The 26419-nt window shown below is 39.6% G+C and overlaps 1 protein-coding gene and 1 pseudogene across 1 annotated transcript in view; one reads left to right on the top strand and one right to left on the bottom strand.

Moving 5' to 3' along the window:
* Positions 1 to 2674: 2674 nt before the first annotated feature.
* LOC129667150 (isocitrate dehydrogenase [NAD] subunit beta, mitochondrial-like) lies at positions 2675 to 4270 on the top strand (annotated as a pseudogene).
* Positions 4271 to 11943: 7673 nt separating this feature from the next.
* The window catches only part of Gabrr3 (gamma-aminobutyric acid type A receptor subunit rho3), a 62541-nt gene continuing 48065 nt past the window's right edge, over positions 11944 to 26419 (bottom strand). The window contains exons 8-9 of the mRNA XM_055594607.1: positions 22677 to 22873; positions 11944 to 12243 (exon numbers count right to left, since the gene is read on the bottom strand). Of these exons, the coding sequence (XP_055450582.1) occupies positions 11944 to 12243; positions 22677 to 22873 (497 nt within the window). The remainder of the gene's footprint in view (positions 12244 to 22676; positions 22874 to 26419) is intronic.

The following is a 26419-nucleotide window of genomic DNA, read 5'->3' as shown; positions in this document are numbered from 1 at the left end:
GAATAGTCTTCCTTTTCTTTACATGCCTTGTTGACTTAGTTTGGCAATGGTGGAGTCTGTACATTACTTTTAAAGGTCGCAAGCTTGTATCTCAAACTTTAGAAAGCTGCCATGTTTCACGATGGATAGGGGGTGTTAATGCCATTACAAATTCACCCCCTTTTTATTGTTCAAGGCAAAGAGTGTTCAACCAGCAACACATTTGTATTAAAAGGCTTTGCAACATTTTTGTAGAAAATGTCTTTCATAACAAGCTGCACTGATCCCAAGATGAAAAGTTTCATGATACCCTTCAGATAAACTACCTGATAATTAAACTGCGTTCAATATTTGCTGCAACAATGACCACTACATTGCCAAGAAAACTTCTATATTTTTACTTGACTTGTGAAGTGCCTCTACTACTCTGGGCTCCATCATAGGCAGGTGACATTGCAGTACAGCAGAAGGTTGTATTATCAACAGTGGTTATAGTGTAGCGTGTCAATGAATGAATACCGCCATCATTTTGGATTCCAGGGAATGACCATGACTTTATGTATTGTAAGATAAGGCAAGCCCCTACTCTAAGATAACAAAACTCACAGTTTTCTTCCTTCTTGACACTCTTGGATCCCTTCCTTTACTGTGAGACATTCTTCATTAATATGTTGTAATATCATACATAAATTCACCTTCACAAAATTCCACTCTTTTTGCTAGGCAGTGTGGTGTATACCTTTAATCCCAGCACTCAAGAGGCAGACTGATCTGTGAGGGTTTTAGGCCAGCCTGTTCTACAGAGTGAGCAGCCAGGGCGACACAGAGGAACTTTGTATCAAAAAAATTAAAAAACACAAGTGAACAAACAAACAAACAAAAAAGTTCAGTGTTTTTACTTATACTGTTACTTTCTTTAAAAGAGTAAAAAATTCTGTATTTTTTACTCTTTTAAGTATTTTTTAAGTATTTTTAAAGTATATTTTTTAAGTATTTTTTTTGTTGGTTTGTTAAATACAAAGTTAAACCGCAGTTGAAAAAGGAAAGGCTTTTGAAGTGAAGCACTGATAGAATGTTTTAGGGACATGTTTGTGTGGTAAAAAGTGGTGGGCTTCATTCCACAAGTGAAGTCATAGGAGAGTAACATTGACTGCCAGGAAATTACAGTGTTTCAGGTACAGAAGTCTATTTGAAATAGTAGCTTTACATTGCATATTTGAAAGAGTTATATAATCTTATTGGAATTTTATGTTATAATTATAATAGATTAGGAATAAATAGCTATTTTCTCATTCATCTCCATGTCAGTACAATAGGATCACAATTAGAAATGATAGATTTTCCTCAGGAAGACTAACTCAGTTGCAAGAGTCAAGGTATTGCAGCCACAAATTATAGTTTTGTGAACTCATATGTAAAAACTTTTCTATCTCACTTTTCTCCCATTTACTAACATGGCAAAAGCTTGTGGAAGCAATAGAAATCATAGAAGGGAGCAAGTTTTCAATAAATAGGGCTGATTTTAAAACAGGCCTTTTTATATTAGTCCAACTTATGATAAAATGGAGTATAGGTTCTGCTTAGGATAAAAATTAACTAAAACATAAAGTGCTTCTTCTTATTCTAATCTCTTCTCAGAATTTCTGGGTAGCAGGTGGGAAAGCTGTGGCCTGATGTGTCAGGCTAATGGGGAGAAAAAAAAAGAAAGAAGGAAAGAAAGAGAGATAGAGAAAGAAGGAAGGAAGGAAGGAAAGAAGGAAGGAAGGAAGGAAGGAAGGAAGGAAGGAAGGAAGGAAGGAAGGAAGGAAGGACGAACGGAAAAAGGTGGTAGGGCATTCTTATTCAGAAATTAATACAAATAGAAACTCATTTGTTTTCAAAGCTGATTTCATCCCTAAATATTTTAATATTGTAAAAATATACATTGGGAAATAATTCTGATGCCTTTCAGATAAAAATAGATTAGGTGAACTACAGTGCAGCTATCCAGTAAAACATTTATACCATGCCATGTTCATTTTGTTTTCAGGAAAAGGGGCATAGAATATTGTTTATAAATCTAAGAAGAAAATATGGCTACAAATGGTGTAATGTAGATAGGCTTCTTAATAGGTTTCTTCAGAAGCTCAGGTCCCATGCTGGCTCTCACTACAGTCATAGGAGAAAGCATAAGAAAAACAGCAATGTAAATGCTTAAATTGTAAATAAAAGTGTTTACAAAATTTCAATTAGAAAAAAAAAATGTGCTCTCTATTTTTCCAGACCTAACCTCTCAGGCTCCTCTCTAGTTTTGAAACAGGACACCAGCTGCAGCCCCCTGCCTACATCTCCAGTGGATCCCACAGACCAACCCATCTTGGCCTCCCTTCCCAGCTTCTTGTCCCTATGCCGCAGCCTCTAACACAAGCGGGTACCTCAACCACAGGCCATGCCTGCCAGAATCCCAGGTACCTTCCCTCAGATCAGCTGTGGCCATTCTCCCTTCCTGCCCACATCTTCTGTGGATCTTACAGATCAACCCCTCCTGATCTCCTTACAGCCTCCAACACTGGCAGTCATTCCCAGTGAACACACCAGGCAAGGAGGTCAGTAAAACAGGAAACACACAGGCACTACACTCTCCAAGAATCTAGGGACGAAACAAAATCCAAGGAACAAAACACCCATCTAGCCCATGTGACTCCCTCTGCAGAACATGGCAGTGCCGAGCAACGTCTGCTGGCTAACTGGAGCAATGGTTGCTGCTCAGAACTCCGGGGCTTCAGCTACTGCCCACACCGCCTCGCAGAGCCAGGCAGAAGATGTGAGGGTGGAGGGTGCCTTTCCTGTGCCCATGCTGCCGGGAGATGGCATGGGGCCAGAGCTCATGCATGCCGTCAAGGAAATGTTCAAGAGTGCTGCTGTCCCTGTGGAATTCAAGGAGCACAACCTGAGCGAGGTGCAGAATATGGCTTCTGAGGAGAAGTTGGAGCAGGTGCTGAGTTCCATGAAGGAGAACAAAGTTGCCATCATTGGAAAGATCTACACCCCAATGGAGTATAAGGGTATAGCTTCCTAGATATGCAGCTGAGGTTTAAGTTGGACTTGTTTGCCAACGTGGTCCCGTGTAGTCACTGCCTAGATTGTTTTGTCTCGGCAAAACAATCTAGACCTGGTCATCAGAACAGACAGAAGGGGAAAATAGCTCTCTGGAACATGAGAGTGCAAAGGGTGTCATTGTGTGTTTGAAGATTGTCACTGGAACCAAGTCTCAGACGATTGCAAAGTTTGCATTTGACCATGCCACCAAGAAAGGGCGGAATAAGGTCACAGCGGTCCATAAGACCAACATCATGAAACTTGGGGATGGATTGTTCTTGCAGTGCTGTGAGGAAATTGCAGAACTGTACCCCCAAATCAAGTTTGAAACAATGATCATAGACAATTGCTGCATGCAGCTGGTTCAGAATCCTTGCCAGTTTGATGTGCTTGTGATGCCCACTCTTTATAGGAACACTATTGACAATCTGGCTGCTGGCTTTGTTGTGGGAGCTGGTGTGGTCCCTGGTGAGAGCTACAGTGCAGAGTATGCAGGGTTTTTTAATATTTATTTATTATTTATACAATATTCTACCTGCACACCAGATCTTACTATAGATGGTTATGAGCCACCATGTGGTTTCTGGGAATTGAACTCAGGACTTTTGGAAGAACAGTGAGTGTTCTTAACCTCTGAGCAATCTCTCCAGCCCGAGTATGCAGTTTTTGAGATAGGTGCTTAGCACCCATTTGCTCAGGAAGTGGGCAGGAATATAGCCAATCCCACAGCCATGCTGTTGTCAGCTTCCAAAATGGTGTGGCATCTCAGTCTTGAGTATCACTCCAGCATGATTGCAGATGCAATGAAGAAGGTGATCAAAGTTGGCAGGGTTTGGACTTGAGACATGAGAAGCTACAGCATTACAAATGACTTCATCAAGTCTGGTGTTGGCCACCTGCACCATCATGGGGGCTAGAGCCCTTACTCCCTACAACTTCAAAAGGACCATGCTACCTACATCCCTCTAGTACAACGGATCAGGGAAAAGAATATCTAGACAGTAGACCATGATTGCTTTTCTGGCACAGGCTAGGTTGTCCTGGGGGCTGGCATTAGGTGTACCTGCACAGGTTGGGTGTTGGGACCAGGCCCAGACCACAGGATGACAGGATGATGACAACTTTTTGCCACCCACAGGTTCGAACCTCATATGTGGATGGTTATGCCACTTGTCATGACTCCACCAAAGCTGTCCTTGCTGCCCTGCCATAAATCCTACACATGCCCATGAAAAACGTTCAATAAACAAACACATACACTAAAAAAAACCCATCTAACAAAAAACAAAAACAAAACAAACAAATAAAAATGTAGAAATCAGCACCTAGGCCTATATGCCTAGATGACAGCCTAAAAACACAATCAATAACAGCCAGGGCACTATGTCTCCACTAGAGCCCAGCTATCTTACCACAGTGGGCCCTGAATATGCCAACATAGCTGAAGCACAGAAAAAGACCTTGAACCTGGCAATATGAAGCTCATAGATGTCTTTAAGATCAAGATGAATAAAGCCCTTAAAGAAATCCAACACAAACAACTGGAGGAAATTAATAGATCCCTTAAAGAAATCCAGAAAAACAATTAGAGGAAATTATTAAATCCCTTAAATAAATCTAGAAAAATACAACTTGAGGATATTAATAAGTCCTTAAAGAAAGCCAAGAAAACACAAACAATTGAAGGAAATGAATAAAACTATTTAAGACCTGACAATGGAAATAGAAAAAAAATAAAGAAAACAGAAACTGGGAGAATTGTGGATGAAAAATTTAGGAATTTAAATAGGAACTAGAGAGTCAAGCTTCACCAACAGAATAAAAGAATTGGAAGAGAGAATCTCAGGCTTGAAGATATAATAGTAGAAATATATACACCAGGCAAAGAAAATGTTGGATCTAAAAAATAATTTATGACACAAAACATCCAGGAAATCTGGGACATCATGAAAAAACCCTAAGAGTAATAGGAATAGAGGAAGGAAAAGAATTCAGACAAAAGGCCTGAAAAATTTTTCAACAAAATCATAGAAAAACTTTCTAACCTATAAATATGGAGATGTTTATAAAGGCACAAGAAACGTATAGAACACCAAATAGACTAGACCCAAAAAGAAAGTCTCTTTACCACATAATATTCAAAATACTAAACATGAAGAACATAGAAAGAATATTAAAAGCTACCAAGGAAAAAAAACTAAGTAACATTTAAAGGCAAACCTTTTAAAATCACACAGACTTCTCAATAGACACTCTAAAAGCCAGAAGTGCCTGGACAGATGTGCTGCAGACTCTAAGAGACCACAGATGCCAGGACAGACTACCATACCCAGCAAAACTATTACTCACCATAGATGAAGAAAATAACACAGTCCTTGACAAAATCCAATTAAAACAATACATGTCTACAAATCCAGGCCTACAGAAGGTACTAGAAGAAAAAACCCAAACCAAGGAGGCTAATTTTATCCATGAAAACATCACAGATTAAAGCTAGATATCAGCATCAGAAAGCCTAAAAACTCATGAAAACTGAACAGCTCTCTACTGAATGAAAAAATTGGTCGACAGAAATAAAGATATTAAAGATTCTCTAGAATTCAATAAAAATTAATACATAGCATACGCAAACTTATGGGACACAAAGAAAGCAGGGCTAAGAGGAAAGTTCATTGCATCAACAACAGATCATCTGGAGGTATCTCCATCCCCGATCTCAAGCTGTACTACAGAGCAATAGTAATAAAAACTGCATGGTATTGGCATAGAAACAGGAGGATCAATGGAACCGAATAGAAGACCCAGAAATAAACCCACACACCTATGAATACTTGATTTTTGACCAAGAAGTCAAAACCATTCAATGGAAAAAAGACAGTTTCTTCAACAAATGGTGCTGATCCAATTGGATGTCTACAGGCAGAAAAATGATAATAGATCCATATTTAGCACCCTGCACAAAATTAAAGTACAAGAGGATCAAAGACCTCAACATAAAACCAGATACTCTAAATCGGTTAGAAGAAAAAGTGGGGAACAGCCTAGAACTCATTGGCACAGGAGACAACTTCCTGAACAGAACACCACCAGCACAGGCTCTAAGAGCAACAATCAATAAATGGGACCTCATGAAACTGAAAAGCTTCTGTAAAGCAAAAGACCTTGTCATCAGAACAAAACGAATGCCTACAGACTGGGAAAGGATCTTCACCAAACCTATATCTGACTAAGGGCTGATATCCAGAATGTATAAAGAACTAAAAAAGTTAAAAAGCAATAAATCAAGTAATCCAATTAAAAAATGGGGTACGGAGCTAAACAGAGAATTCTCTGTAGAGGAATATAGAATGGCAGTGAAACACTTAAAGAGATGCTCAACATCCTTAGCCATCAGGGAGATGCAATTCAAAACGACCCTGAGATTTCACCTTACACCTATCAAAATAGCTAAAATCAAAAACTCAAATGACAACACATGCTGAAGAGGTTGTGGAGAAAGGGGAACCCTCCTCCACTGCTGGTGGGAATGTAAACTGGTACAACCACTTTGGAAGTCAATCTGGTGCTTTCTCAGACAACTAGGAATAGTGCTTCCTCAAGACCCAGATATACCACTGGTAGGCATATACCCAAAATTTGCTCAAGTACACAACAAGGACATTTGCTCAACCATGTTTGTAGCAGCTTTATTTGTAATAGCCAGAACCTGGAAACAACCCAGATGTCTATCAATGGAGGAATGGATACAAAATTGTGGTATTTTTTACACAAAGGAATACTACTCAGCAATCAAAAATGAGGAAATCATGAAATTTGCAGGCAAATGGTGGGATCTAGAAAAGATCATTCTGAGTGAGCTATCCCAGAAGGAGAAAGACACACATGGTATATACTCACTTATATAGACCTATAAGATATGATAAACATAATGAAATCTATACACCTAAAGAAGATAAACGAGAAAGAGGACCCAGGGTAAGATGATTAATCCTCACTTAGAAAGACAAGTGGGATGGTCATTGGATGTAGGAGAAAACAAGTAACAGGACAGGAGCCTACCACAGAGGGCCTCTGAAAGACTCTACCTAGCAGTGTATCAAAGCAGATACTGAGACTCATAATCAAATCTTTGCCAGAGTACAGGGAATCATATGAAAGAAGAGGGAGTTAGTATGACCTGGAGAGGACAGGAGCTCCACAAGGACCAAATATATCTGCACACAGGGGTTTTTTCTGAGACTGTATCTCCAACCAAGGTCCATGTATGGATATAATCTAGAACCCCTGCTCAGATGTAGCCCATGGTAGCTCGGTATCCAAATGGGTTTCTCTAGTAAGTGGAACAGGAAGAAAATCAACAAGATACACAAACCCTTATCTAAACTAAAAGACACAGAGAGAATATGCAAATGAACAAAATCAGAAATAAAAGGGGAAGGGTTATAACAATAGACAGAGGAAATCCAGAGAATGATAAAGACATACTTTAAATCTTGTGCTCTACCAAATTGGAAAAATCTAAAGAAATGGATAATTTTCTCAATAGATACCACTTACCAAAGTAAAATCAAGATAAGAAACCAATTAAAATAGACCTATAAGGCCTAACGAAATAGAAACAGTCAGTCATTGAAAATCTCTCAACCAAAAGAACAAAAGCAAGGGCCAGAGGGTTTTATCACAGAATTCTGCCAGACTTTCAAAGAAGAGTTAACTCCAGTACTCCTCAAATTATTTCACAAAATGGAAAGAGAAGGAACATTGCCCAATTCACATAAAGACTTAACAAAGAGAGACAGAGACATATATACAGAGACAGAGAGACACAGAGATATAATTACAGACCAATTCCCTATGGACATAGGTGCAAAAATACTCAATAAAACACTTGCAAACCAAGAACACACACACACAAAGATTATTCCCAATATTGAAATAGGCTTTATCCCAGAGATGCATGGATGGTTCATTATATTAGAAAAAGCATTTCACAATATAATCAAACTGAATAAAGCAAAACAAAACTATATGATCATCTCATTAGATGTTTAAAAAAATCCAGCACCCCATCATGACAAAAGTCCTGGAGAGATTAGGGATAAAACGGATGTAACTAAACACAACAAAGGCAATATATGGCAAGCCTATAGTTAACATGAAATTAAATGGAGAGAAACCCAAAGCAATTCTATTAAAATCAGGGCAAGACAAGGCTGCTCTGTCTCTCTATATCTATTCAATGTAGTACTTGAAGTATCTAGCCAGAGCAACAAGTCCACTGAAGGACATTAAGGGCATACAGATTGCAAAGGAAGAAGTCAAAGTATCAGGACTGTAGGTTATATGATAGTAAGTGATCCAAAAAAATACAACAGAGAACTCCTACAAGATGAAAAAACACTTTCAACAAAGTGTCTGGACATAAGAATAACTGAAAAACAAAACAAAACAAAACAAACAAACAAACAAAACAGTAGCCCTCTTATACAGAAATGACAAACAGACTGATAAAGAAATCAGGGAAACGACACCCTCCACAATAGCCTCGAATTATATAAAAATGGTGGGGGTAAATGTACCCAAACAAGCAAAAAACTTGTATGATAATAACTTTAAGTCTTTGAAGAAAGAGACTGAAGAAGATACCAGAAGTTGGAAAGATTTCCCATGCTAATCAATAGTAAAATTAAAATAATAAAAATGGCCATCCTACCAAGAGCAAAAGAATTGCAACTTAACTTTTATGGTAATGAAACATGGAAAAATCCAAGTATAATTCAGACTAAAAAAGAAAAAATGTTATTAATAGAAAACCTTTAATAATATAATTAAAATATTAAATGTCTAATTTTTGGTAGACATAGTTTTATCAATTGGTATCCATTTTTTAAAGGATAGGGAAACTATACTTTTCTAATTATAACAAAAACCATAAAGCTAAGTTCAAATAACACACTTTCATAGGTTTCCTTGAGCAGTACTTACAAACCTGCTCATTTCTATATTTAGGCAATTTACAAGCTGGCTGGCTTTTAAAAAATATCTTACAAAGCAGCTTGTGTTCTGAAATCCCCCTGTTTTATCCAGGCTTATCCCTCTGTGAACGCTCCTGCAGTCTGTTCAGGATTTTGATCAGTAAATGAAGTGAAAATTGAAATGAGGTAACTATTATATGCTCTCTGTCCTGTCTATATTTTCCAGATAACTGTGCTTTCATTCTTATTGAAATAAGAACCTCCCCAGAAATCTTGTCTCCCCCTTGTAGAAATGAAGCAAACGGGAACACTTCAGTTTCACAAATGGCAGATTTGATGAGAAGCATGCTGACGAACATCCTTGCAGCTCGTTCTGAATGGTCTGATAATTCCCCGGTGCAGGAAACGGATTTTATTTCCAAGTGTTAGACATTTATTACTGGAAGATATACTGCCTGTGTTTCTAGATATTAGCAGAAGTTGCATTTGATTGGCCAACAGTTGTGCATTAACGACTACTCTCAAGACAATACAGAGAATGTATGGAGTATGATCAAGGCCCATTCTCCTAGCCTAGATTGCCAAGTGTATCCAGTGACACATCTGATTTAAAATAGTGAAATGAATATGCTCAGGGGAAGCTTTAAGCATTGTGAATGCTGAAATTCAAAGTATGAGAAAAACAGCCATCTCCAAAGAGCCAGAGAACTGGATGAAGGGAACAGTCGGGGTGTTTCTGTTTCTAAATTATTTTCTTTTTTAATCACACACAGATTTTGTTAAAATCATAAATATAATCCAACTACTACTACACTAATTAATAGCTATAGATCTTCAGCCACCTAAGATATTAATTTATACTATATTTTCCAAAATGTAATCCTACAAAATTTCCTTAATAAATCAAGTTTAACAGCCATTAAATATACAATTAAAAATTTAAATTATAGTCTATTTACAACTAAATGGGTAATGTTTAAGATAAATATTAGCTCACTTTTGTATAGTATCCTAGAAGAATACAATCTCTGAGAAGCTTTTTAAAGAATTGGAAAAACTATTAATAAAATTAAAAAAATGTCTCAGAATGCCTAGTAGCAAAGCCATAATTTAGAAAGAATTCTCCTTTACTCCTTTCTACATAGGAGAGAGAAAGAATTTTCTGGAAACCTATGCATCTCATAAGGGGCAAAATCAATATTCCTGTCAGTCATGCAGGAATTTATTTGTTTCTTTAACTGGCATTGAATAATTCAAACCATTTTGTTTGTGTGGTAAAATAAAAGGCACTACATTGAACTGACTACATTATTTAGTTTATACCCTTAATTCATTTTCAGCAGTCAAAATAAGAAGGGGGACATTTTCTGATTTCCTGCCAATAGATTTGCTCTAAATTGTGCCTTTTGAATAAAATACTCAACACTGACTCACGTACACTGCCAATCTGAAAAATGAATACAGGTCATGGGAAGGCTTTATACTGAGCAACGTTTATGCAATGCCCACTTGGCCTGATTTGCTTGTTGTTGCAATGAAAATTACTGTAGGACACACACATTTTATTCAGTTTCTTTGCTTGGTGTGATGTCCAGATAACCCTCACTTGTTTATAAGTTGAGGGTCTCTTTATTGGTGTTCTTTTTCCTCCCTTGACACCTCCCTTTCAGGACAGCGTATATTAGTCCATGCTCTCCATCACTAAATTGGTTTTTCTACTAGTTTGCCATTTTTTCATGACTATACATTGGGAGGAGGCATTTCTTGTTCTCTTTTTAGTATGTAACAGCTAAGTGTCTGATACATGTAGGCAGCCAATGAACACTATGGAGAAAAATTGGACAAACGCTGTGGTGGTCTGAGTGAGGATGTCTCCCATAGGCTCGTGTATTTAAACATATGGTCCTAAATTGGAGGCACTGTTGGGGGAAGTTTAGGAAGTGTGGCACTGTTGGAGGAATTACATCACTGGAGGCAGACTTTGAAAGTTTAAAAATCTGAGCCATTTTCAATTTGTTCTGCTTGTGGTTTGAAGACATGAGATCTCATCTGGCTCCTCCTGCCACCGTGCCTGCTGCTACCTGTTGTGCTTCTTCACCGACGTGGGCTCTTACCTCTTGGGAACTGTAAAGGCAAATATACTCTTTCTTCTAAAAGTTGCTTTGGTCATTGTGTGACAGCACAGAAAAATAACCAATACAAACACAAAGTTATGAAACCTATGCCTCATCTACAAAATACTAAATACTGTTATTGATGACTGTAGGTAAATTTAATATTACTAAAGACAGAGTGGTGTTTAAATATTTTTTCCCATTTTGGACTTAATAATATGTGAAATTTAATATATATCAAATGTGGCTAGAGATAGAAGAAGAGGTCGCTCACAGAACTTGGTTGTGTGTGGATGGAACCACTTGAAGATGGGAGTTTCCCCTTAGGACAGTGCCATCTGTCATTCGGCGGATACTAAGAAATCAGCTATCCTTGAATAAATATCATAGTAAGCTTTATTGCCTAGTTTTTAAAAAAGATTATTTTCACAATAAGAGAGTGTCAAGATGAAATAGTTACAAACAATTCATTTCTGGTGGAAAATTTTCTCCCATAATACACATACCTGCAAGACTTATTTATAAAGTCAAATTTCCCAAGACTCTAAACACTGCACTAAATGTAAATCAGTCAGTTTTTACATCTTCTTTAAGCCAAGAGTCACAGCTGGCTCTATCCCAGTTTAACTGTCCAACTCATATCCAGGAGGCATAAAACGCCATCTGACTCCATTGGAAGTTTGCATTTAAAAAAAATTCCTCTTCAGTTTGGGAATGGTAGAGCACTTACCTAACATGTGCCAAGTCCTGAGTTCTGTGAAGACAGGAAAAAAAATCAGCAAACAGAAAAGTCCTCTTTACACATATATACCCCAGTAAAACACATTAAATATTATATAAACGATGGGAAATACAATTCTCGAATAGGTATCAATGGCATGGTTGTTTTCCAGGATGATTCTACCAACGTTGCCTCCCAGGGATTTTCTCTTTATCTGAGGTGAATCTGTGCAAGGGCTTCCTGTGAACTTTGCTCTCATGGAATCCTCTTCTGAGTGTAGAAAGAAGGAGGTCTGGTCCATGTCAGTCTCACTGTCATGGTAACAGCCATCGAAGGCCATGACTTGAACTGCATCAATATTGTACATTCCAGAAATCTGCCAAAAAAAAAAAAAGACTTTGCTTCAGTAAGTCACAAATATGATTTTATAAATGAGAGCTATAGAAAAGTGTAAGTCAGATAGATATTAAATAGTTTCCATAAATGTTAAGCTTGTCTTGCTTGTCATACAGAATAGAATTCTAGTTTTGCTTCTGGCATTTGACTAAGAAAATGATTTTAATAATAAGTGGAAAACATTGTCTTGGGAGATACTGGTTTAGCACGGAGCTTTATATTTAATTCCATGACATATTTGGGCATTGCATGAGTAAATGCTATACAACTATACTATCAATAACTTCTAATTTAGTCCTGAACTGATACACAGTTGCCACAGATACTTGCATCCCTCTTTGTTCTGAATAACATGAACATGAACAAGAAAAACATGCCACGGCTTTATGAGTTGAGAGTGAGTATGATTTATCATGTCATCAATACAGGCTCCTTGGATTTGCTTTCCAACTTATTTTTCTTCTGTAGACAGAACATAGTAAGCACATATCTATGTCTTCTGTTTTAGTTTCAGGTCTCAAACCAGAATAACAGTAACTTTCTACTTACACTTGAGTTGGGGAAGAGTTATTGAAAGGATTTTATTCATTCTTTTAAAATGAAACTGGCCAGTCCTTCCATTTTTTTTTTTTTTACCAAAAACACTTCTAAATAATGCTAACAAAGCCAGATTAAGTACAATGAAATTGGCTTAATTTTCTGACGAAGTAAATTATTAATGATTTCTAGCAACCGTTCCTGATTGAATCTATACTGGTATTTTTTTTTTTCCTTTTGATTTTTACTCTGGAAGATAGTGGCTCTTGCTACCATTAAGCAGTGTCTAGGAAGCAGCTGTGAGTAATTGCTTTTGGAGAAAATAAAATCCTTCTTGATCTTTTGGGAAGTTGAAAAATGAACAAATGTGGAGAGACTATCCTAGATGAAGTTATTTAGAATTTAAATTGGAGGCTGCAGAGTAAAATCTGTCAAGATGTGCATTTGGTTCATAGCAATTTAAAACCATAATATTTTACCGAATCAAAAAGACACGGAGACTATTCTGTGCCATCAGTTAACTAACCGGTGGGGACCCACATTTTTGCATTACATCTCCCCTTTTGTTTTAATGAGAGAATCATTCTGTAATAAATTGAATATGGACAAAATAAAGATTCAGTAAAGTTTAGAATTATTAGCCTCAGATAGCCAATAATATTCAATGACAAATTTAAATATATAAAAGCTACAGTATCATCATTAGTTTCCCTACCTATATCACCTGGTGTCTACTTTTTATCTGAATAAATGTTATCATCATGTTTAAGAAAACTAATTTTATAAAACAGGAGAATTATTTTCTTTCTCCACACTGACAATCTAGAATTACTCCTGTAATTAATCAAAGCTTATAGTCCCAATTTGCGAATAAGCTACTGTTTATTTTATTTTATTTTTTATTATTAGTTACATTTTATTAACTCTGTATCCCAGCTGTATCTGCTTCCTCATTCCCTCTGAAACCCTCCTTCCCTCCCTTATCTCCTCCCTGCCCCTTTCCAAGTCCACTGATTGGGGAGGACCTCCTCCCCTTTCATCTGATCCTGTTTTATCAGGTATCTTCAGAACTGGCTACAAAGTCCTTCTCTGTGGACTAGCAGGACTGCTCCTCCCTTGGGGAGCAGGGAGGTCAAAGAGCCTGCCATTGAGTTAGAAATAGTCCCTGTTCCCCTTACTATGGGAAACCAGTTGGTTACTGAGCTACCACGGGCTTCATCCGTGCAGATGTTCTAGGTTATATCCATATATGGTCCTTGGTTGAGTGTCAGTCTCAGAAAAGACCCTGTGCCAGATATATTTGTAATAGCCAGAACCTGGAAACAACCCAGATATCCCTCAACGGAGGAATGGATACAGAAATTGTGGTATTTTTACACAATGGAATACTACTCAGCAATCAAAAAGGATGAAATCATGAAATTTGCAGGCAAATGGTGGGATCTAGAAAAGATCATTCTGAGTGAGGTATCCCAGAAGGAGAAAAACACACATGGTATATACTCACTCATATAGTCCTATAAGGTCTGATAAACATAATGTAATCTATACACCTAAAGAAGATAAACAAGAAAGAGGACTTGAGGTAAGATGATCAATCCTCACTTAGAAAGACAAATGGGAGGTGCATTGGACATAGGAGAAAACAAGTAACAGGACAGGAGCCTCCTACAGAGGGCCTCTGAAAGACTCTACCTAGCAGTGTGTCAAAGCAGATACTAAGACTCATAAACAAACCTTCGGCAGAATGCAGGGAATCATATGAAAGAAGAAGGTGTTTGTATGACATGGAAAGAATAGGAGCTCCACAAGGACCAAATATATCTAAGCTACTGTTTTTTTTACAGGTTTGTAAGTAAACTGTGTGATAAAGACGGATTTAGACCTGGTCTTTCGTTTTTCTCTCCAGATCACAGATAATCACATAAATAAGGCATGTTTTATCTAGACACAGAGCTGACTGTTATAAACTGAGCTCCAGGATCTGGATTTAGGAATACCCTTCCTTTTCCTTCTGAGCTTAGTCCAGGACTAATGAAAGATTTTTAAAATAATTATCTGCGATGCTTTCTCTGTTGCTGGCTAAGATGTGTGTGTGTGTGTGTGTGTGTGTGTGTGTGTATGTGTGTGTTTGTGTGTGTGTGTGTGTGTGTGTGTGATGGTAGTGATGTTGATATTTGCATAGTGAGAATGGTGGTGGTGGCAGAGGTGGTCATGATGGTGGAAGACTCCAAACCAAAACTATTAAGAAGAGATAAATTCACAGCATTCTCAGTAAGCGAGCAATCGGTGAACAGCACACTGAAATTCTAAACAGATGCTCACAAAGCACATGCATATCAAGGTTAATAAAGTAAGTACCACTTGTTACAGAGCTTAAGATTAATTCTAACATCATAACAGAGGGAAAATTTCATACATGAAAATCTATCACTAATAGGCCAATGGGACAAAACAAGACCAAAAAAATAAAAAATAAAAACCTACACACAGAGAAACACTGGAGTGAAAAGAAATATCAAATCAAATGACCTAACAGATATCTACAGAATGTTCTACCTAAACACTAAGGGATACACAGTCTTCTTTGTAGCTCATGAAACTTTCTCCAAAATTTACTGCATATTAGGGCCTTATAGCAAGTGTCTTATTAGGATTCTTTAGAGGAACAGAATTGATAGACTATGTGTGTGTGTGTGTGTGTGTGTGTGTGTGTGTGTGTTGTGTGTGTGTTGTGTGTATAGAGGGGTTTTATTAGGATGGCTATGGTCCAGTTAATCCAACAATGCTGTCTACCAAAAGAAGATCCAAGAATCCAGTAGTTGTTCAAGCCATGGGGCTGGATGTCTTGGCTGGTTTTCAGTATACCCCAGAATGCCAAAGAAGTAAGTTCTTTTTTTTAAATTTTTTATTAATTACACTTTATTCATCTTGTATCCCCCCATAAGCCCCTCCTTCCTCCCCTCCCGATCCCACCCTCCCTCTCCTTTCTGCATGCATGCCACTCCCCAAGTCCAAGAGGGGAGGTTCTCCTCTCCTTTCTGATCTTAGTCTATCAGTTCTCATCAAAAGTGGCTGCATTGTCCTCTACTGTGGCCTGGTAAGGCTGCTCCCCCCTCAGGGGGAGGTGATCAATGAGCAGGCCAATCAGATTATGTCAGAGGCAGTCCCTCTTCCCATTACTATGTAACCCACTTGGACACTGAACTGCCATGGGCTACATCTGTGCAAAGGTTCTAGGTTATCTCCACGAATAGTCCTTGGTTGGAGTATGAGTCTCTGGGAAGTTCCCTGTGTTCAAATTATCTTGTTCTGTTGCTCTCCTTGTGGAATTCCTGTCCCCTCCAGCTCTTACTATTTCCCAAAGAAGTAAGTTCTAATGCCAGTGAAGAAATGGACTTACCAGTGAGTGTGAGCAAGCAGGCAAAGAGCAAAAGTTTTCTTCTTCCACGTCTTTTATATAGGCTGCTCTCATTGGAAATTAAATGGTGTCGGGCTATATGTTTATTATTTTCCCTATAATTATTACAGCAGTATTTAACCTGCTGTCACAATCAATACAACACAGACACCTGTTAGATTTTATAATTGCCTTATAACACTTTGGGCTGGGCAGATAATTCTACTTATGTTAGTTCAATAACCTACCAACTCGAATCCCATGCCATCTGCCTTAAACATTCCTATCTGGGCTACCTTCTATCCAAAATCTCATAAATACTTGCTTATAATTTTACTCTCATGCCATTTCTGGGGTCTTTGGCCTACGTGGTTCCTTCTCCATGCCAACCCATTGTGGTGTGCTTCTTCTTCCTCTCTTCCGGTGATTCTCCTGGACCCAGAGCCCAGGAATCTTAGCCACGCTTAACCCATTCTGCCCTACCCAGAAAGACAAGCATGGTATATACTCACTTAGAAGCACATATTAGCCATATAATACAGGATAACCACACTGCAATCCACAGATCTAAAGACGCTGAGTAACAAAGTGGACCCTAGGGAGGTTGCTTAATTCTTATTCAGAAGGCCAAATAGAACAGACACAAGAAGTGGTTAAAGAGAGCGAACAGGACAGGAGCCTACCATAGATGTTCTCTGAAAGACTCCACCTACCAGGGGATTAAAGCAGATGTTAAGACTCACAGCCAAACTTTGGGCAGAGCACATGGAATCTTATGGAAAGGTGGGGGGAGATAGAAAAGCCGGAGGGGACAGGGGTGCCACAAGAAGACTAACAGAGACAACAAATTTGGGCCCGGGGGGGGGGGGGGGGGGGGGGACTGATGCACCAACCAAGAACCATGCATGGTAAGGATCTAGGCCCTCTGTTCAGATATAGCTGATAGGCCCCTCAGTAGCCATGTGGGTTCCCTAGTAAGGGGAATAGAGGCTGTCTTTGACATGGACTCTGTTGCCCGCTCCTCAATCACTCCCCCTGGTGGGATGACCTTGCCAGGCCATAGAGGAAGCAGATGCAGGCAGTTCTGATGAGACATGATAGGTTGGGGTCAGTTGGTAGGGAAAGAGGAGTCCCCTTTTCTGAGGAATAGGAAAGAGGGATGGAAAGATCTTGCATTCTATCATACCACAATGAAATGAAGTTAAATATCAACATCAAAAGAAAATATAGAAAACACACAAATTCAGGGAGATAACACAACACACTATTTATGAACAGTTCACTGAAGAAATTAATAAAGAAAATTTTAAAAAATTCTAGAATAAAATGAAAATGAAAATGACATACCAAAATCTATGGGATACAGTGAAGGCAGTCCTGTGTAATGTTTATTTATATCTCTAAGTGCTGACATAAATGAATAAGATTTAATAGAAATAACTTAATGATGTACTTTAAAGCCTTGAAAATCAAGAAAAAGTAAATTCAAAAAATAGTAGATGGGGAAAAATAATTATCAACAAGGCAGAATTTTAAAAAATATACTAATATAAAGAATCAATGAGATGAAGAACTGACTTTTTGTAAAGATAAACAAGATTTACATTTTTTTTTGCCAAAAGAAAGAGAAGGTATAAATGAATAAAATTAAGGATGAAAGGAAGCTATCACAGTATAAAATTCATAAAACCATAAAGACATACATTAAAATTTATGTTTCACTAAACTAAAATAAATCTAGAAGAAAAGAATTGAAGGAGACACTAAAAGATGGAAAGATTTTTCAAGCTCATAGAACATGGATATTGTCTTATACTAAAGGCAATCTATAGAGTCAATGCAATATCAATATCTTAGTTAGGGTTTTATCGCTGTGAAAAGACACCACAACCATGGAAACTCTTATAATGGAAAACATTTAATTGGGTCTGGCTTACAGTTTCAGAAGTTTAGTTCATTATCATCATGGCAGGAGATATACAGGCAGACATGGTGCTGGAGAAGGAGCTAAGAATTCTACGTCTTGATCCACAGGTAGCAGCAGGAAACTGTGTGTCACACTGGGCATAGCTTGCTCAAAGGAGACCTTAAAGTCCACCCTCTCCCCCACTGCAGTGATAGATTTCCTCCAACAAGGCCACACATGCTACAACAAAGCCACACCTCCTAATAGTGCCACTTGCCATGGGCCAAGCATTCAAACACATTAGTCTATGGGGAACATTTCTATTCAAACTGCCAAAGTCAAAAGATCAAACAGCCAAAACAATCCCGAACAAAATGAATATTGTAGGAGGTAACACCATATTTGATTTCAAGTTATGTTATGGAGCCAAAATAATAAAACAGCATGGTAGTGGAACCAAAGTAGACCCCTAGAACAGTGGAATAGAATAGAGAAACCAAATATAACTCCCTAACTACAGGTGATTTGTCATTGACAAAGTTGTCAAAAATATACATTGGAGAAAAGACAACATCTTTAACAAGCAGTACTAGGAAACCTGGGCATCACCGTGCAAAAGATCTGTATCTCTCACTCTACACAAAACTTAACTCCAAATGGATCAAGGACCTACACATTGGACTGTTATTCTGAAACTGCTAGGGAAACAGTAGGAAGTATACATTTCAACATATAGTCACAGGTAATGGGTTTCTTAATAGTACTCTGGTGGTGCAGGAAATAAGACCAATAATCTACAGAGGGTATTTCATGAAACTCAAGTCTTCTCTACAGCGAAGGAAACTGTCAATCGAGTAAAGAGGCCGCTCACAAAAAGGGAGATAATCTCTGCCATTTATACATCTAACAGAGGATTCATGTCTAGAATAGAAAAAGGAATAAAAACAAAGCAACCCTCCCCAAAAAACACTGAACAATTACTCAGGCAATCTAATTTAAAATGACTGCAGAAGAAAAGAGAGTTCTCAAAAGAAGCAGCACAAATGTCAAGGAGTCACTTTAAAAGTGTTCAGCATTCTTAGCCATCAGAAAAATGCTGATTTAAATGACTTTGCAATTCTATCTCACCTCAGCTATAATTGCTATCATCATGAATACAAATGCTGTGGAGAAAGGGATATTAATTATTATGCACTGTTGCTGGAAGTGTAAATGGTTGAAGCCACTTTAGAAATCCACCTGGAAGTTTCTAAAAAAAAAAATAGTAAAAACTAGAATTACAATTAGCATAGGAACCACCTACACCACTTCTAGGTATAACTCCAAAGGGTGTTACAGCATACTAGAGAGGTACCTGCACATCTCTGCTCATAGCCATTCTGTTTATAGTAGTTACAAAATGGAAGCAGCCAAATGTCTATAGATAACATAAATGTGGTAACCAATACAATAATGTTTTTTTCAGATATAAAGAAAACTGGAATTATGATCTTTTCAGTTGAATAGACGAAACTGGAAAATGTTGCCAAGCCACAATCCAGACCACAAAGTACAAATGCTGCATTTTCTCTTTCATGTGCAGTTCTAAGCTTTAACTCTAGTTGTGTTTGTTTAACTTGAAATGCCTTGGGAAGCCAGGAAAGCAGGAAGGGGAGGTTGGTAGGATGTATCATTCTCAGTGAGGAGCGATAGTAGAACATGGTAAAAGCAAAGTACAGAGGGGAATACTGGGGATGAAAAGGCAGGTACAGTAAGATTGGCATGGTAAGAGGGTAGCTCAAGGGAGATACCCATTACAGCTGATGTTAGCACACAGGCAGCCTGCTTCTGGGTTGCCTAGTAATCTATGAGGTTATCATGTGCAGCCTGCCAGATATGTTGCATGTCATTTTTAAATATATCATAACAGCTGAACTATTGGTTACTGACAGATTCTGGAAGAGGGAGAGGTCCTTGTCCTTAGTTGTGTGTCCACTGCTGAGCTCACCAAGCTGCGATAGATCGCTTCATACAGACGACCCTGGTTAAACTAGGTGTGTCAAAACAAAATGAAGAGACACGAAAAAGAGGAGAGAGGAAGTAGAAGAAACAGACAGGGATTTAGGAAGATTGGGGAGGGTTTGGGGTGAAAGTATTCAGTTTGTATAATATCCATGTGGAAAATTGTCAAATAACAAATTTAAGTAATAATAGAAATATTCTGCTGTGACTTGAGTTTCCAGGCTGGGTTGGTACCTTTTAGGGGCTTCCCCTTCTCTGAGAAGAAGGAGAAGCTGGATGGGGTAGAGGGAAGTGTGAGGGTGGGACTGGGATTAGGCTTTGAAGTGATTAAATAAACAAAATAAATAAATAAATAAAACTTTCAGGTGGTGTGAACAGGTACATTGTGTGGCAGGTAAAAGCAGGAAGGTGTACTTCAGAGTCAAAGAAATAGATTAGTGATTCCAGTTTACTTCTGTATCTCATCGTTGGATTAACCACTCACCACATTAAAACAAAAACAAACAAGAAAATCTTTCCCTCTGCACACATTTTCTCCCATTTATCTTTCACGCCGTAGATTATCCAAGTCATAGTTTTCTCCAGCGTTGGTAAGGACCAGAGGCTTCAGCATCACCTGGAGCTCGGGCATCACGTGGAGATTGTCAGATATGTAGACGAGTTAGGCCCCACAAGAACACTGGTAGTGTCCGTGCACTAGAGTGCCACCCGCAACTGAAAGCTCCTGGCGTCCTCCCACCTGCATCGACCTCAGGATGTTTGTGCGTACGACAAAGCTTCACACAGTCAACAAAAGAAACAAATGCTTGTTGAATAAAACAGTCAGTTCCTAAAGAGCTTTGACTCAAAGAACATAACATGAAAGACTGAAGTTATTTATTCTCAGAGGCCTGAATCACAACTCAGTGTTCTGTATATCATTTGTCAAATCATTCTATTTCAGCAAAATCCTGCTTGTCGGCTTTTAAGCAGAGAAGATTGTTTCTTCATGACTTAAACAAGGCACCTGATATGAAGTTTCAGCCAATGATGACGTAAAAAAATGTGAGAATAAGAAATACTCTCATTAGGAAAATTAAAATAACAAATGATGTTCTGAGTATGCACAAATGCTCAAATTGACAATCTGCAAACTTTGGGGCTGGAGAGATAGCTCTGCAGTTAAAAACACTTAGTGCTTTCGCAGAGGACTTGGGTTCTGTTTCCAGTACCCACATGATAGATTACAATGGAGTCTGTAACTCCATTTGCAAGGGATTGAATGCCCTCTTCTGGCCACTGTGGACACTGTACACATGTGGAACTCTTAACAAACACACAGGCGAAGCATTCATATACATACATTAAAAAAAAATCTTTTAAAAATATCTCTGAAGCCAGCGTGAACACATTTCATTAAAATTATGTATATGTGCACATACAGAGATTGTTTCTTGAATGTAGTTTAGCAAACAAATGGGTGACTTTTATCAGAATTCAGAGGTGCAATACCTTATATAAGTTTTTTTGCGAATAGGAGACTGGTGCCCAAACCATTTGTGAAACAGAGCAGTAAAAAGCAACAAATACATTTTATTAAGCAATGTAAAAAAAAGCATGATCACATTTAAAGTGCAGAAGATATCCCATTGCCAAGAAATTATGGGTGGAAGAACTCCTTGTTTTGTTCTAACACTCCTCTACATCACACACACACACAAAAAAAGTCATTATTGGTTGAGAGAAGAGCCTTTGAAGTTGTAAACTCAAAAGCTAATCCAGAGCCCTTCTAGCTGTGTGACCCTGGATGTGCTTACTTTACCTCTGTGAAACGAAGGTGAGAAGACATTGACTTCTCAGGGTCACTATGAAAATCAAATCACATGAAATCTTTTAGGTGTTGGCATAATGCCAATATAAAATGACCACTTAATACTTTCTAGCTGTCACCACCACCATCATCATTATCAATTAGGGTCAGGTTTGTACAACAGCCCCCCTTTCTTAATAGGGAGGAGTCAAAGGACCAATCCACACCGAGAAGAATCAATCATGCAAAAAAGCTCCTTGTGAACATGAACAGGGATACTGAGAAGAACAGCCAGCATGGAGCAGAGACTAAAGTTTCACATATTTTCATACTCTTGCTCACTTTTCCCTTGTCAAATTACTCTTTGTAACTGGGATTTTCATTTCTAATTGTCATTTTGACAGAATCTAGAATTGCTTGCCAGATGGGCCTCTGGCCTGTCAGTAGATGGTTCTCTAAATTGCATTGTCTGAGATGGTAAACCCCTCGCACTGTGAGTGGCACCATTCCCTGGCTAGTACCCTGAACTGTATAAACAGAGACTAGGAGAGCAGCTTGCATGATTCGTTCTGTACTTCCTGATGGTGGATGCAATATGACCAGCTGCTTCAAGCAGCTTGACTTCCCGCACTGTGATGAATGGTAGCCTTGAACTGTGAGCCAAAATAAACCCTCTTTCTTGGAAATTGCTTTTGTCAGGGTGTTCTCTCCCAGCAACTGGAAAAGGAAACCAAGCCAACCACATTACGAAAGGAGCTGACACTCAAGGCAGAGCTGTACCTTTCCTCTCCTGTTGAGTTGCTTCCACTCTTCCACTGTGGTGAGGTAATTCACTGCTGCATACTCAATGACTGACAGAAACACAAAGAGGGAGCTGACCCACATGTACACATCCACTGCCTTGACATAGGACACCTGGGGCATGGAGGCACTCACGCCGGTGACGATAGTGGACATGGTGAGCACCGTGGTGATTCCTGCAGTTCAAGAAGAATGGACGACAAACTCAGTGACACAGCCATTCGACTCCTGAGTCATCAGTGTGCTCCTCCTGAGGACAGAATCAGTCTGGTGTCCCAGATCCGGAACGAGCTTCTGCATCCTAGCTCTGATCATCTAAAGGTTTCAGTGGATTTTCCCCCCACTTCTGTGTCTTGTTGCCCATATCTAACATCTAACATCCTTCCATTTAAACACCCCAAACCTAACATGTTTGGTGCCTGTCCTTCAATGAGCAACTTCTGATCATCTCAGAAAGGTAAAAATGTGCCCTATTAATTTAAGGAATTCTTGGAAAGAACTAGTAAGGCCATTTCAGTAAATTCTCTAAATTCTTTAATAACTATTGCTTCTAAGGAGTTATCTTCATAACTAAATTTACTCTTTTATGCTGAAAAGAGAGTTCATTTTTTTTTTTCTTGGTTGCTCTTAAGTACTGTTGAAGACTGCTGTTTCCCACACTTTTCTTTTATGGCTAAGAGCACTGGCTGCTCTTCAGAGCTTAATTCCCAGTAATCACATGGCAGCACACAAGCATCTATAATGAGATCTGGTGCCCTCTTCTGATATGCAGGTATACATGCAGACAGAACACTATATACATAATAAATAAATAAATCTTTAAAAAATGCTAAAAAAAATAGTCATTATTCTCTTTGGTCCCCAATAAATAAAACTATACTTCAACTGAAGTATAGTTTCTGAGGATCTGTTAAATGCCAGTCATTATCCTTGCTTTTTCTCCTCCCCTCTCCTACCACTGTTTCCTTCTCTTCCCTTTTCCCAGAATATAGATGCCTCCTTCTTCCTTTTCTTTTTCTCCATCTGTCTTTTTTTCTCTTTGATCTCTTGTAATTTTAGGTGAAGAGATGAGCTCTGGGAGACAATGGAGGAAGAAGTGATTCAAATTTTAGTAAAATACTAGCTAAGGGAGCTATTGGATTTTTACCATAATTTCTCAGAAGAATATTGCTAGATTACTGTCTGGAGAAATGGTACAATCTTGTACATACTTGAAATGCACACTGGCTGGAGTGGTTTTATTTCTTAACTTCACATCAGGGAAGTACAAATGAAATCCTTAATTAGTTTATGAAATGTTGGGAGTCTCCAACATCAGGAAGGGCATTGTGATTTGCTCTTGACTGCGAGTTATTTTCACCAAGAGGCTTTTATTCTTTTTTTAAATTTTTTTATTTAACTTTTATTAATTACACTTTATTCATTTTATATCCCCCCATAAGCCCCTCCCTCCTTCCCTCCCGATCCCACCTCCCTCCCCTTTCTGCATGCATGCCCCTCCCCAAGTCCACTGATAGGGGAGGTTCTCCTCTCCTTTCTGATCAGTTCTCATCAGAAGTGGCTGCATTGTCATCTTCTGTGGCCTGGTAAGGCTGCTCCCCCCCTCAGGGGGAGGTGATCAAAGAGCAGGCCAATCAGATTATGTCAGAGGCAGTCCCTCTTCCCATTATTATGTAACCCACTTGGACACTGAACTGCCATGGGCTACATCTGTACAAAGGTTCTAGGTTATCTCCACGAATAGTCCTTGGTTGGAGTATGAGTCTCTGGGAAGTTCCCTGTGTTCAGATTTTCTTGTTCTGTTGCTCTCCTTGTGGAGTTCCTGTCCTCTCCAGCTTTTGCTATTTCCCACTTCTTACCTAAAATTCCATTCACTCTGCCAGAAAGCCAGAAGAAGAAAACAGGAAACAACCTAGGAACCTGCCACAGAGGGCCTCTGAAAGCCTCTGCCCTGCAGACTATCAAAGCAGATGCTTTTATTCTTTCTGCAGGATTTTTTGAGGTTGGTCCTCCAAGGGAGCTCTAAGACAAATACAATGGGAATTCTAGAGAGCTACTCAATTTCAAATAAAGTTTCCATTTGTATAGCAAAGCACAATTCACCCCCATAGTTTGACAGCTGCCATGGGAAAATACCAGAATCTCACCTTGATACTGATTTGAACTTCTAAACTCAGCCCTAGCTCTTAACATTAAGCAAAGGGACTGTCTCTTTCAATCTCAAGTCTCTTGGTAACAACAGTAACAATAAATACTTAAACAAACAAACAAACAAATAAAAACAACAGAAAATAGTCTTTAAATAGCGATATGTGGAGGGCGTGGTAAGATGGCGGCGCCGGGAGGACTCTCATTCTGAGGAGCAGCACAGCAGGATTGGCACAGTGACCAGCAATCAGAACTCGCGGCCATAAAACACAAGTGGTTGTGTTTCTCAGGTGAGAGGATACCCCACGGTGGGGGATTCGATCAGCTTTAACTCACCCGGCAAAACCGCGGAAGAGATCCCCGTTCTGCCAGGCGCTTGGTCGCCAGCCCAGAGCTACCCGCCAGCGCGATCTGGTCACGGTCCCAGACTAAACTGTGGGCCCACAACACCATAGACTGGATTTCCCAGTCGGGAGATAACCCCACGGAGCAGGAAACAATTGGGACCGACCCCAGGTTGCCCAGACATCCCCTGGAAAAGACTCGGGTTCCGCGGGTGCCCCAGGAGCCAGCCCCGGACCCAGAGCCGGGACAAAGGCGCCTGCCTGCACAGAGCCCTGCCTGCGCGCGTGATTCGCCGCCTCAGATAGAACTGTGGGCACCAGGGCAACAGGGCACCAGACTGCGTGTCTCTGGCAGGAGGAAACCCCCAGCGGAGGGGGTCAGCATCTCTAACGCTTAGGACACCCAGCACCAGAACACTTCCTGGACTCACGCAGACTCTAGTGCAGGCAGAAGCGCTGTGCTCTGCCGCCATTGTTGCGTTCCCCTGGGGCACTGGGACACACAGCTGCATCCTCGGACCTCCAGGAGCCGAAGAGCCATTACAGCAGCCCTCAGATACTGTGCCAGGGATCGGCCAGTTGTCCCTGGCTGGACTGCCAAAACTGTAGGAATCCCTGATCCTTCAGGGGGGCTGCATCCACAGCATCTGGACCAGATCGGTGCCTACAGCCGCCATCCCAGACAGAGACACACAGCTTCTGGTCCAGAGTGAGGCACCCAGCCTCCAGACCAGAGCAGTGCCCCCAGGCACCAACTCAACCTAGGTGCAGATTCTCCAGGTCCAGAGCAGAGCAATCAGCCTCTGGCCCAGAGACTTGCTGAGTGCACCTCCCACTTTCTCAGACAGAACTGTGCGCCCCAGGATAACAGACTGAGTTTCTCTGTTGGGAGAAAACCCCACAGCTAGGGAATCAGCAGTCTCTTCAAGAGGACTGTACATGGAAATTTAGTGAGCAGCAGCACACTAAATTTATAACAAGAAACCCAGCAGTGGGGCAACTGTCTTGAGAAATTTTATGGGTAAGAGGAGATCCCCCCCTGCCTAACATAGACCACAGCTACTACTCAGGGCTATAAACCTGAGGTGAGCAGTGGCAACTCCGGAGAAACACTGGCCATACAGTGACCAAAACCAAAAAGCAGAGAAGGACTCCTTCAGGAAAAATCATCTTCCGGCCAAGGGGATACTCCCTACCTCAGGACTCCAGGAAGCACAGAAACTAACAGCC

Source organism: Psammomys obesus, unplaced genomic scaffold (assembly GCF_907164565.1).
Source record: "Psammomys obesus unplaced genomic scaffold, mPsaObe1.curated_primary_1811, whole genome shotgun sequence".
Lineage (NCBI taxonomy): Eukaryota > Metazoa > Chordata > Mammalia > Rodentia > Muridae > Psammomys > Psammomys obesus.
Note: the sequence above shows the minus strand (reverse complement) of the source record. Positions and strands in the feature narration are given on the sequence as shown.